Raw genomic sequence first — 19,144 nt, forward strand, 5'->3', positions numbered from 1 at the left:
GTATGTCCCAGCAATGCTTTAAACTCCACGTCAGGTATGCTGAAGACTCATCTCGTGCAGTAGTTAGATATTGTTGCATCATGATACACTGTTCTCTCTATCCTGATAATTTTCCAAGCTCCCTCTCCCTCTCTCTCTCTCTTTCTCTCATTGTGAGCTCATCGAGTCACTACTGTGGCTGTACTGTAGCCTGTACACATGTGTATCTGTCACAGTAAGCGATCGTACATAAAAAATGGATGCTTCAGAAAGTATCCCTTTGAGGGCTCTGGAGCGAACAGCTGCTTAGCTGTGCACATCTCTTTCTTTCTCTCTCTCTCTATCATCTCTCTCTCTCTTTATGTGCTGTATGGCTGTGATGGGGTTGAGGCATGGAGAGGAAGGGAGCTAGGGCTGTGATGGGGTTGAGGCAGGGAGAGATAGGAAGCTAGGGCTGTGATGGGGTTGAGGAAGGGAGCTAGGGCTGTGATGGGGTTGAGGCAGGGAGAGGAAGGGAGCTAGGGCTGTGATGGGGTTGAGGAAGGGAGCTAGGGCTGTGATGGGGTTGAGGAAGGGAGCTAGGGCTGTGATGGGGTTGAGGCAGGGAGAGGAAGGGAGCTAGGGCTGTGATGGGGTTGAGGAAGGGAGAGGAAGGGAGCTAGGGCTGTGATGGGGTTGAGGAAGGGAGCTAGGGATGTGATGGGGTTGAGGAAGGAAGCTAGGGCTGTGATGGGGTTGAGGCAGGGAGAGGAAGGGAGCTAGGGCTGTGATGGGGTTGAGGCAGGGAGAGGAGGAGAGGTGGAGCTGTGATGGGGTTGAGGCAGGAAGGGGAGGGGAGGGGAGGTGGAGCTCTGATGTGGTTGAGGCAGGGAGAAGAGGGGAGGTAGAAGAGGGGAGGTGGAGCTGTGAAGGGGTTGAGGCAGGAAGGGGAGGGGAGGTGGTCTCTGATGGGGTTGAGGCAGGGAGGGGAGGTGGGGCTCTGATGGGGTTGAGGAAGGGAGTTAGGGCTGTGATGGGGTTGAGGAAGGGAGAGGAAGGGAGCTAGGGCTGTGATGGGGTTGAGGCAGGGAGAGGAAGGGAGCTAGGGCTGTGATGGGGTTGAGGAATGGAGAGGGAGGGAGCTAGGTCTGTGATGGGGTTGAGGCAGGAAGGGGAGGGGAGGTGGTCTCTGATGGGGTTGAGGCAGGGAGGGGAGGTGGGGCTCTGATGGGGTTGAGGCAGGGAGAGGAAGGGAGCTAGGGCTGTGATGGGGTTGAGGCAGGGAGAGGAAGGAAGCTAGGGCTGTGATGGGGTTGAGGCAGGGAGAGGAAGGGAGCTGGGGCTGTGATGGGGTTGAGGAAGGGAGCTAGGGCTGTGATGGGGTTGAGGTAGGGAGAGGAAGGGAGCTAGGGCTGTGATGGGGTTGAGGCAGGGAGAGGAAGGAAGCTAGGGCTGTGATGGGGTTGAGGCAGGGAGAGGAAGGAAGCTAGGGCTGTGATGGGGTTGAGGCAGGGAGAGGAAGGAAGCTAGGGCTGTGATGGGGTTGAGGCATGGAGAGGAAGGAAGCTAGGGCTGTGGTGGGGTTGAGGCAGGGAGAGGAAGGAAGCTAGGGCTGTGATGGGGTTGAGGCAGGGAGAGGAAGGAAGCTAGGGCTGTGATGGGGTTGAGGCATGGAGAGGAAGGAAGCTAGGGCTGTGATGGGGTTGAGGCAGGGAGAGGAAGGAAGCTAGGGCTGTGATGGGGTTGAGGCAGGGAGAGGAAGGGAGCTGGGGCTGTGATGGGGTTGAGGCATGGAGAGGAAGGGAGCTGGGGCTGTGATGGGGTTGAGGCAGGGAGAGGAGGGGAGGTGGAGCTCTGATGGGGTTGAGGCAGGGAGAGGAAGGAAGCTAGGGCTGTGATGGGGTTGAGGCATGGAGAGGAAGGGAGCTGGGGCTGTGATGGGGTTGAGGAAGGGAGCTAGGGCTGTGATGGGGTTGAGGCAGGGAGAGGAGGGGAGGTGGAGCTCTGATGGGGTTGAGGCAGGGAGAGGAAGGGAGCTAGGGCTGTGATGGGGTTGAGGCAGGGAGAGGAATGGAGCTGGGGCTGTGATGGGGTTGAGGCAGGGAGAGGAAGGGAGCTAGGGCTGTGATGGGGTTGAGGCAGGGAGAGGAAGGGAGCTAGGGCTGTGATGGGGTTGAGGCAGGGAGAGGAAGGGAGCTGGGGCTGTGATGGGGTTGAGGCAGGGAGAGGAGGGGAGGTGGAGCTCTGATGGGGTTGAGGCAGGGAGAAGAGGGGAGGTGGAGCTGTGAAGGGGTTGAGGCAGGAAGGGGAGGGGAGGGGAGGTGGTCTCTGATGGGGTTGAGGCAGGGAAGGGAGGGGAGGTGGGGCTCTGATGGGGTTGAGGCAGGGAGGGGAGGTGGGGCTCTGATGGGGTTGAGGCAGGGAGTGGAGGTGGGGCTCTGATGGGGTTGAGGCAGGAAGGGGAGGGGAGGTGGTCTCTGATGGGGTTGAGGCAGGGAGGGGACGTGGGGCTATGATGGGGTTGAGGCAGGGAGGGGAGGTGGGGCTCTGATGGGGTTGAGGCAGGAAGTGGAGTTGGGGCTCTGATGGGGTTGAGGCAGGAAGGAGAGGGGAGGGGAGGAGAGGTGGAGCTCTGATGGGGTTGAGGCAGGAAGGGGAGAGGAGGGGAGGGGCGGTGGAGCTCTGATCGGGTTGAGGCAGGGAGGGGAGGTGGGGCTCTGATGGGGTTGAGGCAGGGAGTGGAGGTGGGGCTCTGATGGGGTTGAGGCAGGGAGGGGACGTGGGGCTCTGATGGGGTTGAGGCAGGGAGGGGAGGTGGGGCTCTGATGGGGTTGAGGCAGGAAGTGGAGTTGGGGCTCTGATGGGGTTGAGGCAGGAAGGAGAGGGGAGGGGAGGAGAGGTGGAGCTCTGATGGGGTTGAGGCTTGAAGGGGAGGTGAGGTGGGCTGTGATGTGGTTGAGGCAGGAAGGGGAGGGGAGGGGAGGTGGAGCTCTGATGGGGTTAATGCAGGGAGAGGAGGGGAGCTAGGGCTGTGATGGGGTTGAGGAAGGGAGCTAGGGCTGTGATGGGGTTGAGGAAGGGAGCTAGGGCTGTGATGGGGTTGAGGCAGGGAGAGGAAGGGAGCTAGGGCTGTGATGGGGTTGAGGAAGGGAGAGGAAGGGAGCTAGGGCTGTGATGGGGTTGAGGAAGGGAGCTAGGGATGTGATGGGGTTGAGGAAGGAAGCTAGGGCTGTGATGGGGTTGAGGCAGGGAGAGGAAGGGAGCTAGGGCTGTGATGGGGTTGAGGCAGGGAGAGGAGGAGAGGTGGAGCTGTGATGGGGTTGAGGCAGGAAGGGGAGGGGAGGGGAGGTGGAGCTCTGATGTGGTTGAGGCAGGGAGAAGAGGGGAGGTAGAAGAGGGGAGGTGGAGCTGTGAAGGGGTTGAGGCAGGAAGGGGAGGGGAGGTGGTCTCTGATGGGGTTGAGGCAGGGAGGGGAGGTGGGGCTCTGATGGGGTTGAGGAAGGGAGTTAGGGCTGTGATGGGGTTGAGGAAGGGAGAGGAAGGGAGCTAGGGCTGTGATGGGGTTGAGGCAGGGAGAGGAAGGGAGCTAGGGCTGTGATGGGGTTGAGGAATGGAGAGGGAGGGAGCTAGGTCTGTGATGGGGTTGAGGCAGGAAGGGGAGGGGAGGTGGTCTCTGATGGGGTTGAGGCAGGGAGGGGAGGTGGGGCTCTGATGGGGTTGAGGCAGGGAGAGGAAGGGAGCTAGGGCTGTGATGGGGTTGAGGCAGGGAGAGGAAGGAAGCTAGGGCTGTGATGGGGTTGAGGCAGGGAGAGGAAGGGAGCTGGGGCTGTGATGGGGTTGAGGAAGGGAGCTAGGGCTGTGATGGGGTTGAGGTAGGGAGAGGAAGGGAGCTAGGGCTGTGATGGGGTTGAGGCAGGGAGAGGAAGGAAGCTAGGGCTGTGATGGGGTTGAGGCAGGGAGAGGAAGGAAGCTAGGGCTGTGATGGGGTTGAGGCAGGGAGAGGAAGGAAGCTAGGGCTGTGATGGTGTTGAGGCATGGAGAGGAAGGAAGCTAGGGCTGTGATGGGGTTGAGGCAGGGAGAGGAAGGAAGCTAGGGCTGTGATGGGGTTGAGGCAGGGAGAGGAAGGAAGCTAGGGCTGTGATGGGGTTGAGGCATGGAGAGGAAGGAAGCTAGGGCTGTGATGGGGTTGAGGCAGGGAGAGGAAGGAAGCTAGGGCTGTGATGGGGTTGAGGCAGGGAGAGGAAGGGAGCTGGGGCTGTGATGGGGTTGAGGCATGGAGAGGAAGGGAGCTGGGGCTGTGATGGGGTTGAGGCAGGGAGAGGAGGGGAGGTGGAGCTCTGATGGGGTTGAGGCAGGGAGAGGAAGGAAGCTAGGGCTGTGATGGGGTTGAGGCATGGAGAGGAAGGGAGCTGGGGCTGTGATGGGGTTGAGGAAGGGAGCTAGGGCTGTGATGGGGTTGAGGCAGGGAGAGGAGGGGAGGTGGAGCTCTGATGGGGTTGAGGCAGGGAGAGGAAGGGAGCTAGGGCTGTGATGGGGTTGAGGCAGGGAGAGGAATGGAGCTGGGGCTGTGATGGGGTTGAGGCAGGGAGAGGAAGGGAGCTAGGGCTGTGATGGGGTTGAGGCAGGGAGAGGAAGGGAGCTAGGGCTGTGATGGGGTTGAGGCAGGGAGAGGAAGGGAGCTGGGGCTGTGATGGGGTTGAGGAAGGGAGCTAGGGCTGTGATGGGGTTGAGGAAGGGAGCTAGGGCTGTGATGGGGTTGAGGCAGGGAGAGGAAGGGAGCTAGGGCTGTGATGGGGTTGAGGAAGGGAGAGGAAGGGAGCTAGGGCTGTGATGGGGTTGAGGAAGGGAGCTAGGGATGTGATGGGGTTGAGGAAGGAAGCTAGGGCTGTGATGGGGTTGAGGCAGGGAGAGGAAGGGAGCTGGGGCTGTGATGGGGTTGAGGCAGGGAGAGGAGGAGAGGTGGAGCTGTGATGGGGTTGAGGCAGGAAGGGGAGGGGAGGGGAGGTGGAGCTCTGATGTGGTTGAGGCAGGGAGAAGAGGGGAGGTAGAAGAGGGGAGGTGGAGCTGTGAAGGGGTTGAGGCAGGAAGGGGAGGGGAGGTGGTCTCTGATGGGGTTGAGGCAGGGAGGGGAGGTGGGGCTCTGATGGGGTTGAGGAAGGGAGTTAGGGCTGTGATGGGGTTGAGGAAGGGAGAGGAAGGGAGCTAGGGCTGTGATGGGGTTGAGGCAGGGAGAGGAAGGGAGCTAGGGCTGTGATGGGGTTGAGGAATGGAGAGGGAGGGAGCTAGGTCTGTGATGGGGTTGAGGCAGGAAGGGGAGGGGAGGTGGTCTCTGATGGGGTTGAGGCAGGGAGGGGAGGTGGGGCTCTGATGGGGTTGAGGCAGGGAGAGGAAGGGAGCTAGGGCTGTGATGGGGTTGAGGCAGGGAGAGGAAGGAAGCTAGGGCTGTGATGGGGTTGAGGCAGGGAGAGGAAGGGAGCTGGGGCTGTGATGGGGTTGAGGAAGGGAGCTAGGGCTGTGATGGGGTTGAGGTAGGGAGAGGAAGGGAGCTAGGGCTGTGATGGGGTTGAGGCAGGGAGAGGAAGGAAGCTAGGGCTGTGATGGGGTTGAGGCAGGGAGAGGAAGGAAGCTAGGGCTGTGATGGGGTTGAGGCAGGGAGAGGAAGGAAGCTAGGGCTGTGATGGGGTTGAGGCATGGAGAGGAAGGAAGCTAGGGCTGTGGTGGGGTTGAGGCAGGGAGAGGAAGGAAGCTAGGGCTGTGATGGGGTTGAGGCAGGGAGAGGAAGGAAGCTAGGGCTGTGATGGGGTTGAGGCATGGAGAGGAAGGAAGCTAGGGCTGTGATGGGGTTGAGGCAGGGAGAGGAAGGAAGCTAGGGCTGTGATGGGGTTGAGGCAGGGAGAGGAAGGGAGCTGGGGCTGTGATGGGGTTGAGGCATGGAGAGGAAGGGAGCTGGGGCTGTGATGGGGTTGAGGCAGGGAGAGGAGGGGAGGTGGAGCTCTGATGGGGTTGAGGCAGGGAGAGGAAGGAAGCTAGGGCTGTGATGGGGTTGAGGCATGGAGAGGAAGGGAGCTGGGGCTGTGATGGGGTTGAGGAAGGGAGCTAGGGCTGTGATGGGGTTGAGGCAGGGAGAGGAGGGGAGGTGGAGCTCTGATGGGGTTGAGGCAGGGAGAGGAAGGGAGCTAGGGCTGTGATGGGGTTGAGGCAGGGAGAGGAATGGAGCTGGGGCTGTGATGGGGTTGAGGCAGGGAGAGGAAGGGAGCTAGGGCTGTGATGGGGTTGAGGCAGGGAGAGGAAGGGAGCTAGGGCTGTGATGGGGTTGAGGCAGGGAGAGGAAGGGAGCTGGGGCTGTGATGGGGTTGAGGCAGGGAGAGGAGGGGAGGTGGAGCTCTGATGGGGTTGAGGCAGGGAGAAGAGGGGAGGTGGAGCTGTGAAGGGGTTGAGGCAGGAAGGGGAGGGGAGGGGAGGTGGTCTCTGATGGGGTTGAGGCAGGGAAGGGAGGGGAGGTGGGGCTCTGATGGGGTTGAGGCAGGGAGGGGAGGTGGGGCTCTGATGGGGTTGAGGCAGGGAGTGGAGGTGGGGCTCTGATGGGGTTGAGGCAGGAAGGGGAGGGGAGGTGGTCTCTGATGGGGTTGAGGCAGGGAGGGGACGTGGGGCTATGATGGGGTTGAGGCAGGGAGGGGAGGTGGGGCTCTGATGGGGTTGAGGCAGGAAGTGGAGTTGGGGCTCTGATGGGGTTGAGGCAGGAAGGAGAGGGGAGGGGAGGAGAGGTGGAGCTCTGATGGGGTTGAGGCAGGAAGGGGAGAGGAGGGGAGGGGCGGTGGAGCTCTGATCGGGTTGAGGCAGGGAGGGGAGGTGGGGCTCTGATGGGGTTGAGGCAGGGAGTGGAGGTGGGGCTCTGATGGGGTTGAGGCAGGGAGGGGACGTGGGGCTCTGATGGGGTTGAGGCAGGGAGGGGAGGTGGGGCTCTGATGGGGTTGAGGCAGGAAGTGGAGTTGGGGCTCTGATGGGGTTGAGGCAGGAAGGAGAGGGGAGGGGAGGAGAGGTGGAGCTCTGATGGGGTTGAGGCTTGAAGGGGAGGTGAGGTGGGCTGTGATGTGGTTGAGGCAGGAAGGGGAGGGGAGGGGAGGTGGAGCTCTGATGGGGTTAATGCAGGGAGAGGAGGGGAGCTAGGGCTGTGATGGGGTTGAGGAAGGGAGCTAGGGCTGTGATGGGGTTGAGGAAGGGAGCTAGGGCTGTGATGGGGTTGAGGCAGGGAGAGGAAGGGAGCTAGGGCTGTGATGGGGTTGAGGAAGGGAGAGGAAGGGAGCTAGGGCTGTGATGGGGTTGAGGAAGGGAGCTAGGGATGTGATGGGGTTGAGGAAGGAAGCTAGGGCTGTGATGGGGTTGAGGCAGGGAGAGGAAGGGAGCTAGGGCTGTGATGGGGTTGAGGCAGGGAGAGGAGGAGAGGTGGAGCTGTGATGGGGTTGAGGCAGGAAGGGGAGGGGAGGGGAGGTGGAGCTCTGATGTGGTTGAGGCAGGGAGAAGAGGGGAGGTAGAAGAGGGGAGGTGGAGCTGTGAAGGGGTTGAGGCAGGAAGGGGAGGGGAGGTGGTCTCTGATGGGGTTGAGGCAGGGAGGGGAGGTGGGGCTCTGATGGGGTTGAGGAAGGGAGTTAGGGCTGTGATGGGGTTGAGGAAGGGAGAGGAAGGGAGCTAGGGCTGTGATGGGGTTGAGGCAGGGAGAGGAAGGGAGCTAGGGCTGTGATGGGGTTGAGGAATGGAGAGGGAGGGAGCTAGGTCTGTGATGGGGTTGAGGCAGGAAGGGGAGGGGAGGTGGTCTCTGATGGGGTTGAGGCAGGGAGGGGAGGTGGGGCTCTGATGGGGTTGAGGCAGGGAGAGGAAGGGAGCTAGGGCTGTGATGGGGTTGAGGCAGGGAGAGGAAGGAAGCTAGGGCTGTGATGGGGTTGAGGCAGGGAGAGGAAGGGAGCTGGGGCTGTGATGGGGTTGAGGAAGGGAGCTAGGGCTGTGATGGGGTTGAGGTAGGGAGAGGAAGGGAGCTAGGGCTGTGATGGGGTTGAGGCAGGGAGAGGAAGGAAGCTAGGGCTGTGATGGGGTTGAGGCAGGGAGAGGAAGGAAGCTAGGGCTGTGATGGGGTTGAGGCAGGGAGAGGAAGGAAGCTAGGGCTGTGATGGTGTTGAGGCATGGAGAGGAAGGAAGCTAGGGCTGTGATGGGGTTGAGGCAGGGAGAGGAAGGAAGCTAGGGCTGTGATGGGGTTGAGGCAGGGAGAGGAAGGAAGCTAGGGCTGTGATGGGGTTGAGGCATGGAGAGGAAGGAAGCTAGGGCTGTGATGGGGTTGAGGCAGGGAGAGGAAGGAAGCTAGGGCTGTGATGGGGTTGAGGCAGGGAGAGGAAGGGAGCTGGGGCTGTGATGGGGTTGAGGCATGGAGAGGAAGGGAGCTGGGGCTGTGATGGGGTTGAGGCAGGGAGAGGAGGGGAGGTGGAGCTCTGATGGGGTTGAGGCAGGGAGAGGAAGGAAGCTAGGGCTGTGATGGGGTTGAGGCATGGAGAGGAAGGGAGCTGGGGCTGTGATGGGGTTGAGGAAGGGAGCTAGGGCTGTGATGGGGTTGAGGCAGGGAGAGGAGGGGAGGTGGAGCTCTGATGGGGTTGAGGCAGGGAGAGGAAGGGAGCTAGGGCTGTGATGGGGTTGAGGCAGGGAGAGGAATGGAGCTGGGGCTGTGATGGGGTTGAGGCAGGGAGAGGAAGGGAGCTAGGGCTGTGATGGGGTTGAGGCAGGGAGAGGAAGGGAGCTAGGGCTGTGATGGGGTTGAGGCAGGGAGAGGAAGGGAGCTGGGGCTGTGATGGGGTTGAGGCAGGGAGAGGAGGGGAGGTGGAGCTCTGATGGGGTTGAGGCAGGGAGAAGAGGGGAGGTGGAGCTGTGAAGGGGTTGAGGCAGGAAGGGGAGGGGAGGGGAGGTGGTCTCTGATGGGGTTGAGGCAGGGAAGGGAGGGGAGGTGGGGCTCTGATGGGGTTGAGGCAGGGAGGGGAGGTGGGGCTCTGATGGGGTTGAGGCAGGGAGTGGAGGTGGGGCTCTGATGGGGTTGAGGCAGGAAGGGGAGGGGAGGTGGTCTCTGATGGGGTTGAGGCAGGGAGGGGACGTGGGGCTATGATGGGGTTGAGGCAGGGAGGGGAGGTGGGGCTCTGATGGGGTTGAGGCAGGAAGTGGAGTTGGGGCTCTGATGGGGTTGAGGCAGGAAGGAGAGGGGAGGGGAGGAGAGGTGGAGCTCTGATGGGGTTGAGGCAGGAAGGGGAGAGGAGGGGAGGGGCGGTGGAGCTCTGATCGGGTTGAGGCAGGGAGGGGAGGTGGGGCTCTGATGGGGTTGAGGCAGGGAGTGGAGGTGGGGCTCTGATGGGGTTGAGGCAGGGAGGGGACGTGGGGCTCTGATGGGGTTGAGGCAGGGAGGGGAGGTGGGGCTCTGATGGGGTTGAGGCAGGAAGTGGAGTTGGGGCTCTGATGGGGTTGAGGCAGGAAGGAGAGGGGAGGGGAGGAGAGGTGGAGCTCTGATGGGGTTGAGGCTTGAAGGGGAGGTGAGGTGGGCTGTGATGTGGTTGAGGCAGGAAGGGGAGGGGAGGGGAGGTGGAGCTCTGATGGGGTTAATGCAGGGAGAGGAGGGGAGCTAGGGCTGTGATGGGGTTGAGGAAGGGAGCTAGGGCTGTGATGGGGTTGAGGAAGGGAGCTAGGGCTGTGATGGGGTTGAGGCAGGGAGAGGAAGGGAGCTAGGGCTGTGATGGGGTTGAGGAAGGGAGAGGAAGGGAGCTAGGGCTGTGATGGGGTTGAGGAAGGGAGCTAGGGATGTGATGGGGTTGAGGAAGGAAGCTAGGGCTGTGATGGGGTTGAGGCAGGGAGAGGAAGGGAGCTAGGGCTGTGATGGGGTTGAGGCAGGGAGAGGAGGAGAGGTGGAGCTGTGATGGGGTTGAGGCAGGAAGGGGAGGGGAGGGGAGGTGGAGCTCTGATGTGGTTGAGGCAGGGAGAAGAGGGGAGGTAGAAGAGGGGAGGTGGAGCTGTGAAGGGGTTGAGGCAGGAAGGGGAGGGGAGGTGGTCTCTGATGGGGTTGAGGCAGGGAGGGGAGGTGGGGCTCTGATGGGGTTGAGGAAGGGAGTTAGGGCTGTGATGGGGTTGAGGAAGGGAGAGGAAGGGAGCTAGGGCTGTGATGGGGTTGAGGCAGGGAGAGGAAGGGAGCTAGGGCTGTGATGGGGTTGAGGAATGGAGAGGGAGGGAGCTAGGTCTGTGATGGGGTTGAGGCAGGAAGGGGAGGGGAGGTGGTCTCTGATGGGGTTGAGGCAGGGAGGGGAGGTGGGGCTCTGATGGGGTTGAGGCAGGGAGAGGAAGGGAGCTAGGGCTGTGATGGGGTTGAGGCAGGGAGAGGAAGGAAGCTAGGGCTGTGATGGGGTTGAGGCAGGGAGAGGAAGGGAGCTGGGGCTGTGATGGGGTTGAGGAAGGGAGCTAGGGCTGTGATGGGGTTGAGGTAGGGAGAGGAAGGGAGCTAGGGCTGTGATGGGGTTGAGGCAGGGAGAGGAAGGAAGCTAGGGCTGTGATGGGGTTGAGGCAGGGAGAGGAAGGAAGCTAGGGCTGTGATGGGGTTGAGGCAGGGAGAGGAAGGAAGCTAGGGCTGTGATGGTGTTGAGGCATGGAGAGGAAGGAAGCTAGGGCTGTGATGGGGTTGAGGCAGGGAGAGGAAGGAAGCTAGGGCTGTGATGGGGTTGAGGCAGGGAGAGGAAGGAAGCTAGGGCTGTGATGGGGTTGAGGCATGGAGAGGAAGGAAGCTAGGGCTGTGATGGGGTTGAGGCAGGGAGAGGAAGGAAGCTAGGGCTGTGATGGGGTTGAGGCAGGGAGAGGAAGGGAGCTGGGGCTGTGATGGGGTTGAGGCATGGAGAGGAAGGGAGCTGGGGCTGTGATGGGGTTGAGGCAGGGAGAGGAGGGGAGGTGGAGCTCTGATGGGGTTGAGGCAGGGAGAGGAAGGAAGCTAGGGCTGTGATGGGGTTGAGGCATGGAGAGGAAGGGAGCTGGGGCTGTGATGGGGTTGAGGAAGGGAGCTAGGGCTGTGATGGGGTTGAGGCAGGGAGAGGAGGGGAGGTGGAGCTCTGATGGGGTTGAGGCAGGGAGAGGAAGGGAGCTAGGGCTGTGATGGGGTTGAGGCAGGGAGAGGAATGGAGCTGGGGCTGTGATGGGGTTGAGGCAGGGAGAGGAAGGGAGCTAGGGCTGTGATGGGGTTGAGGCAGGGAGAGGAAGGGAGCTAGGGCTGTGATGGGGTTGAGGCAGGGAGAGGAAGGGAGCTGGGGCTGTGATGGGGTTGAGGCAGGGAGAGGAGGGGAGGTGGAGCTCTGATGGGGTTGAGGCAGGGAGAAGAGGGGAGGTGGAGCTGTGAAGGGGTTGAGGCAGGAAGGGGAGGGGAGGGGAGGTGGTCTCTGATGGGGTTGAGGCAGGGAAGGGAGGGGAGGTGGGGCTCTGATGGGGTTGAGGCAGGGAGGGGAGGTGGGGCTCTGATGGGGTTGAGGCAGGGAGTGGAGGTGGGGCTCTGATGGGGTTGAGGCAGGAAGGGGAGGGGAGGTGGTCTCTGATGGGGTTGAGGCAGGGAGGGGACGTGGGGCTCTGATGGGGTTGAGGCAGGGAGGGGAGGTGGGGCTCTGATGGGGTTGAGGCAGGAAGTGGAGTTGGGGCTCTGATGGGGTTGAGGCAGGAAGGAGAGGGGAGGGGAGGAGAGGTGGAGCTCTGATGGGGTTGAGGCAGGAAGGGGAGAGGAGGGGAGGGGCGGTGGAGCTCTGATCGGGTTGAGGCAGGGAGGGGAGGTGGGGCTCTGATGGGGTTGAGGCAGGGAGTGGAGGTGGGGCTCTGATGGGGTTGAGGCAGGAAGGGGAGGGGAGGTGGTCTCTGATGGGGTTGAGGCAGGGAGGGGACGTGGGGCTCTGATGGGGTTGAGGCAGGGAGGGGAGGTGGGGCTCTGATGGGGTTGAGGCAGGAAGTGGAGTTGGGGCTCTGATGGGGTTGAGGCAGGAAGGAGAGGGGAGGGGAGGAGAGGTGGAGCTCTGATGGGGTTGAGGCTTGAAGGGGAGGTGAGGTGGGCTGTGATGTGGTTGAGGCAGGAAGGGGAGGGGAGGGGAGGTGGAGCTCTGATGGTGTTAATGCAGGGAGAGGAGGGGAGGTGGAGCTGTGATGGGGTTGAGGCAGGAAGGGAAGGGGAGGGGAGGTGGAGCTCTGATGTGGTTGAGGCAGGAAGGGGAGGGGAGGTGGAGCTCTGATGTGGTTGAGGCAGGGAGAGGAGGGGAGGTGGAGCTGTGATGGGGTTGAGGAAGGAAGGGGAGGGGAGGTGGAGCTCTGATGTGGTTGAGGCAGAGAGAGGAGGAGAGGTGGAGCTGTGATGAGGTTGAGGAAGGAAGGGGAGGGGAGGTGGTCTCTGATGGGGTTGAGGCAGGAAGGGAAGGGGAGGTGGGGCTCTGATGGGGATGAGGCTTGGAGGGGAGGTGAGGTGGGCTGTGATGGGGTTGAGGCAGGAAGGGAAGGGGATGGGAGGGTGGAGCTCTGATTTGGTTGAGGCAGGGAGAGGAGGGGAGGTGGAGCTGTGATAGGGTTGAGGCAGGAAGGGGAGGGGAGGTGGAGCTCTGATGTGGTTGAGGCAGGGAGAAGAGGGGAGGTGGAGCTCTGATGTGGTTGAGGCAGGGAGAGGAGGGGAGGTGGAGCTGTGATGGGGTTGAGGCAGGAAGGGGAGGGGAGGGGAGGTGGAGCTCTGATGTGGTTGAGGCAGGGAGGGGAGGTGGAGCTGTGATGGGGTTGAGGAAGGAAGGGGAGGGGAGGTGGTCTCTGATGGGGTTGAGGCAGGGAGGGGAGGGGAGGTGGGGCTCTGATGGGGTTGAGGCAGGGAGGGGAGGGGAGGTGGTCTCTGATGGGGTTGAGGCAGGGAGGGGAGGGGAGGTGGGGCTCTGATGTGGTTGAGGCAGGAAGGGAAGGGGAGGTGGGGCTCTGATGGGGATGAGGCAGGAAGGGGAGGGGAGGTGGGGCTCTGATGTGGTTGAGGCAGGAAGGGAAGGGGAGGTGGGGCTCGGATGGGGATGAGGCAGGAAGGGGATGGGGAGTTGTGATTGGTTTGAGGCAGGGAGGGGAGAGGCAGGGAGCTGGGGGTGTGATGGGGTTGAGGCAGGGTGATGAGGGGAGGTGGGGCTGTGATGGGTTGAGGCAGGGAGGGGAGCTATTCAGTTCTTCCCCCAGGGCACATGGAGAAGCTCCAGATGTGCAGCAGCTCCAACAGCCACCATCCCGGGAAGACAGCATATTCTAGCATTCCATCACTGATTCACCTCCTCTTCCCCTCTTATCCTCCTCCCCTCATTGCTCGTTCATTCATTTTATCAGGTATTAGAGGACAATTCTAAGTGCAATCAAATCACATTGAATACAAATGAAAAGTCCAACAGCCTGGGAACAGAGTCTTCAGTTAACATTCCACCACAGATCTAGCACCTGCATGCTCCTTCTCCTCATTCACATAAAACTCCAGCCTTGTTTCAAGGATATTAAGTCATCGTCTCTTTTGGAGGGGGGAGGGTGTAGTTTTCTCCGTCTTATCAGATATTAGAGGGTCCTCAGATCCTCAAAACATTCTACAGCTACACCATTGAGAGCATCTTGACCACTTGCTATGGCTACTTCTCGGCATCCGACCGCAAGACGCTACAGTGGGTAGTGCATACGGCCCAGTACATCACTGGGGCCAAGCTCCCTTTCACACGACCCTGAACAGCTTCTACCCCCAAGCCATAAGACTGTAGTTATATGTACATATCTACCTCAATTACCTTATACCCTTGCACATCGACCCCGGTACTGGTACCCCGTGTATATAGCCAAGTTATCGTTACTCATTGTGTATTTCACAGGAGGTTGGTGGCACCTTAAATTGGGAGGATGGGCTGGTGGTAATGGCGGAGCGGAATCAGTAGAATGGTATCAAATACTTCTAAAACATAGTTCCCATGTGTTTAATGCCTTCCATTCTCTCCGTTCCTCATTATTGTGAGGGTCTCTGTCTCTGTCACTAGTAGCAGTTGTCTCAATGATCGAGTTTTCTATGAATATTCAAATGCATCTCCAGAGAAAACCACTGGTTATTAATTAGCACAGTGTTCTGGTCTCACACGCTGCACCGACACACACACACATTCACACACACACACAAACAGCAGCTGGCTATAAATAACACTACTGGGTGGGCATGCTGCCATGCTTTAAACCCATAACTCTCACCTTCAAGTATAGAAAACTACTTGGTCTACCTCTGCAGTTGACGGCAGGCTGCCCTCTCCTAAGACACCATTTACCCACCTTTTTTCATTTGCAAAAAAACATTTACCCACCTTTTGCTAAAAAAATGCATTGAAAGGATAGAGAGACATTGTCAACAGCAATGACATTACAATAACTACTACACTGGTAACATTTACTGTCATTTCAAGGTCCAGGCAGTCAATCCAAGGTCAGAAAAATTCAGATGAAACATTGAAGACCTTTGTGAGCTTTGAACGCATGGCAATGACCAGTGAACCAAGATAACCGCTCAAAATGTCTGCTATGTTATTGGCATTCTGTTAGATGTACAGTATGTGCTGTGTGCTGATAGTTTTTTCATGCCTGATGGGTCAGTATGTGACCTTTTAGAGTCAACTGGGGGGGGGGGAAACTAGCAAGTCCTACACACACACACACACACACACACACACACACACACACACACACACACACACACACACACACACACACACACACACACACACACACACACACATAAACACACATAAACACACATGGACACACATGGACGCACACAAACACACGCACAGCAAGTCCTACACGTAGCTTAGGGACGTATTGACTGCCTCCACCAGATGGTAAGGGTCGGAGAAAATCCCAATGGTAATACATAGACCCTGCAACACACAAACTCCTACACATGCCTGTGCACAGACTGACACACACACACACACACACACACACACACACACACACACACACACACACACACACACACACACACACACACACACACACACACACACACACACACACACACACACACACACACACACACACACACACACACACACACACACACACACACACACACACACACACACACACAGACATTTACATAACTTCACAAACATCCATCCAAACACCCATTCATGCACACATACAGACACACACACGCACACACATACACAGACACACACACTGACTGGATCAGATCAATCTTGTAGCGACAGGCACTCCCTCAGAAGCTAAGGTCCTAAATATATGGGTCTAAATTAGGACCTGACACAACACAAACACACACACACGCTTTATCCGCTGAGGAGCATGCTGCTTTGGTACATTCTGGAAAGCCAGAGAAGCTAGGCAGTCATGTCTGCATAAACGTCTGTTTTCCAATGTGACCCAGTCAGTAATATACTGTGTGTGTGTGTGCGTGCGTGTGTACGTGCGTGCAGTAATGAGTTTGTCCTGGTAGCTGCTGAGGTGTCCTGTCCTCCTGGAGTAGTAGATTTATGAGTTGTGACCAAATCAAACCTCACCTTTAGATTGGTTTCATGTTTTACAAGGACTCTGTGGCCCGACAGACCCACAGGCCACCACATTGGTTTTAACGCAGCACTGTATAATGTAACTGTAACTGACTGCCTTATCTTAGTCCGAGGTGGGCAATTCCCAGGTAACCCAGTGATGCTGAGACCCAGTTTCCATTTTAAAATGTATGTTAAACAAAAAAAACAAGAATTTGAAAGTTAAACAAATCATACAGTACAACCCTATGTGTTCTATGCACAAGGACCACTTTTAACAATTTCCACAGAAATTGTACAAAATACATTAACTTGAAGAACAGTGCAGATGCAACGTTTGGGAAGAGAATGACGGTTTGTGCTGTTTGTGCTGTCATTCTGTTACCAAAGGTTGCATCTGCATTACTAGTCAATCATTGGTTGTTGGTTGACATACAGTACATTTTAAAGTAAATAATCACCATGTTACCGTGGAATTGCCCAGTTACTTTTAAAATGGCATCTGCCTCTGATTCCTCTGTACGCATCTGCCTCTGAATCCTCCGTACGCATCTGCCTTTGATCCCTCTGTAAGCATCTGCCTCTGATTCCTCTGTACGCTTCTGCCTTTGATCCCTCTGTAAGCATCTGCCTCTGATTCCTCTGTACGCATCTGCCTTTGATCCCTCTGTAAGCATCTGCCTCTGAATCCTCCGTACGGATCTGCCTCTGATTCCTCTGTACGCATCTGCCTCTGATTCCTCCGTAAGCATCTGCCTTTGATCCCTCTGTAAGCATCTGCCGTTGATTCCTCTGTAAACTTATGTCTGATTCCGCTGTAAGCATCTGCCTCTGACTCCTCTGTAAGCATCTGCCTCTGAATCGAAGTCAAGTTATTGGGAAGATTAAACTACCAACGGGACATTAAAAACGGTATAATCTTGTGCTTCACAGAGTCGTGGCTGAACGACGACAATATCAACATACAGCTGGCTGGTTAAGCGATGTACCGGCAGGATAGAACAGCGGCGTCTGGTAAGACAAGTGGCGGCGGTCTATGTATTTTTGTAAACAGCTAGTGCACGATATCTAAGGAAGTCTCGGGCTACTGCTCGCCTGAGGTAGAGTTTCTCATGATAAGCTGCAGACCACAGTACCTACCGAGAGAGTTTTCATCTATATTCTTTGTAGCTGTTTACATAGCACCACAGTCAGAGGCTGGCACTAAGATAGCATTGAATGAGCTGTATTCCGCCATAAGCGAACAAGAAAACGCTCACCCAGAGGCGGCGCTCCTAGTAGCCAGGGACTTTAATGCAGGGAAACTTAAATCAGTTTCACCAAATATCTATCAGCATGTTAAATGTGCAACCAGAGGGAAAATAACTCTGGACCACCATACAAAGCTCTCCCTCGCCCTCCATTTGGCAAATCTGACCATAATTCTATCCTCCTGATTCCTACAAGCAAAAATGAAAGCAGGAAGCACCAGTGACAAGAGCAATAAAAAAGTGGTCAGATGAAGCAGATGCTAAGCTACAGGACTGTTTTGCTAGCACAGACTGGAATGTGTTCTGGGATTCCTCCAATGGCATTGAGGAGTACACCACATCTGTCATTGGCTTCATCAATCTGTGCATCGATGACGTCGTCCCCACAGTGACCCAACGTATGTACCCCAACCAGAAACCATGGATTACAGGCAGCATCCGCACTGAGCTAAAGGATAGAGCTGCTGCTTTCAAGGAGCGGGACTCCAACCCGGAAGCTTATAAGAAATCCCGCTATGCCCTCCGACGAACAATCAAACAGGCAAAGCGTCAATACAGAACTAAGATCAAGTCATACTACACCGGCTCTGACGCTTGTCGGATGTGGCAGGGCTTGCAAACCATTACAGACTACAAAGAGAAGCACAGCCGAGAGCTGCCCAGTGACACGAGCATACCGGGCGAGCTAAACTACTTCTATGCTCGCTTCGAGGCAAGAAACACTGAAACATGCATGAGAGCAGCAGCTGTACCGGAAGACTGTGTGATAACGCTCTCCGCAGCCGATGTGAGTAAGACCTTTAGACAGGTCAACATTCACAAGGCTGAAGGGCCAGACAGATTACCAGGACGTGTACTGCAAACATGCGCTGACCAACTAGCAAGTGTCTTCACTGACATTTTCAACCTCTCCCTGTCCGAGTCTGTAATACCAACATGTTTTAAGTAGACCACCATAGTGTTCTTGGGCACAGGGACTAAGGTAACCTTCCTAAATGACCACCGACCCGTACACTCACGTCCGTAGCCATGAAGTGCTTTGAAAGGCTGGCAATGGCTCACATCAACACCATTTCCCTAGACTCCAATTTGCATACCGCCCTAACAGGTCCACATATGATGCAGTCTATTGCACTCCACACTGCCCTTTCCCACCTGGACAAAAGGAACACCTGTGTGAGAATGCTATTCATTGACTACAGCTCAGCGTTCAACACCATAGTGCCCTCAAAGCTCATCAATAAGCTAAGGACCCTGGGACTAAATACCTCCCTCTGCAACTGGATCCTGGACTTCCTGACGGGCTGCCCCCAGGTGGTAAGGGTAGATAACAACACATCCGCCACAATGATCCTCAACACAGGGGCCCCTCAGGGGTGCATGCTCAGCCCCCTCCTGTTCTCCCTGTTCACTCATGACTGCACTGCCAGGCACGACTCCAACACCATCATTAAATTTGCTGACGACACAACAGTGGTAGGCCTGATCACCGACAACAACGAGACAGCCTATAGGGAGGAGGTCAGAGACCTGGCCGTGTGGTGCCAGGACAACAACCTCTCCCTCAATGTGATCAAGACAAAGGAGATGATTGTGGACTACAGGAAAAAGAGGACTGAGCACGCCCCAATTCTCATCAACGGGTCTGAAGTGGAGCAGGTTGAGAGCTTCAAGTTCCTTGGTTTCCACATCACCAACAAACTAACATGGTCCAAGCACACCATGACAGTCGTGAAGTGGGCACGACAAAACCTATTCCTCCTCAGGAGACTGACAAGATTTGGCACGGGTCCTCAGATATTCAAAAGGTTCTACAGCTGCACCATTGAGAGCATCCTGACTGGTTGCATCACAGCCTGGTATGGCAACTGCTCGGCCTCCGATCGCAAGGCACTACAGAGGGTAGTGCGAACGGCCCAGTACATCACTGAGGCCAAACTACCTGCCATCCAGGACCTCTATACCAGGCGGTGTCAGAGGAAGGCCCTAAAAATTGTCAAAGACTCCAGCCACCCTATTCATAGACTGTTCTCTCTGCTACTACACGGCAAGCGGTACCGGAGCACCAAGTCTAGGTCCAAGAGGCTTCTCAACAGTTTCTACCCCCAAGCCATAAGACTCCTGAACATCAAGTCAAATGGCTACAAAGACTATTCACATTGCCCCCCCCCCCTCCCCTCTCCACACCACTGTCACTCTCTGTTGTCATTTAGGCATAGTCACTTTAATTAACCCTACCTACATGTACATCTACCTCAACTAACCAGTACCCCCACACATTGTCTCTGTACCGGCACCCCCCTGTATATAATGTTATTTTTTACTGCTCCTCTTTAATTACTTGTTACTTTTCTCT

At 57.4% G+C, this 19,144-nt stretch overlaps 1 protein-coding gene across 1 annotated transcript; it reads right to left on the bottom strand.

The window, feature by feature from the left end:
- Positions 1-2,468: 2,468 nt before the first annotated feature.
- On the bottom strand, positions 2,469-16,388 carry LOC139581846 (uncharacterized). The gene is made up of 5 exons (XM_071412074.1): positions 16,062-16,388; positions 11,311-12,744; positions 8,827-9,574; positions 6,343-7,090; positions 2,469-2,949 (listed from the first exon to the last, which is right to left on the bottom strand). The coding sequence occupies exons 1-5, from the start codon at positions 16,386-16,388 to the stop codon at positions 2,469-2,471; spliced, it is 3,738 nt and encodes a 1,245-aa protein (XP_071268175.1).
- Positions 16,389-19,144: the final 2,756 nt, after the last annotated feature.

Source organism: Salvelinus alpinus, chromosome 7, assembly GCF_045679555.1.
Source record: "Salvelinus alpinus chromosome 7, SLU_Salpinus.1, whole genome shotgun sequence".
Taxonomy (NCBI): domain Eukaryota; kingdom Metazoa; phylum Chordata; class Actinopteri; order Salmoniformes; family Salmonidae; genus Salvelinus; species Salvelinus alpinus.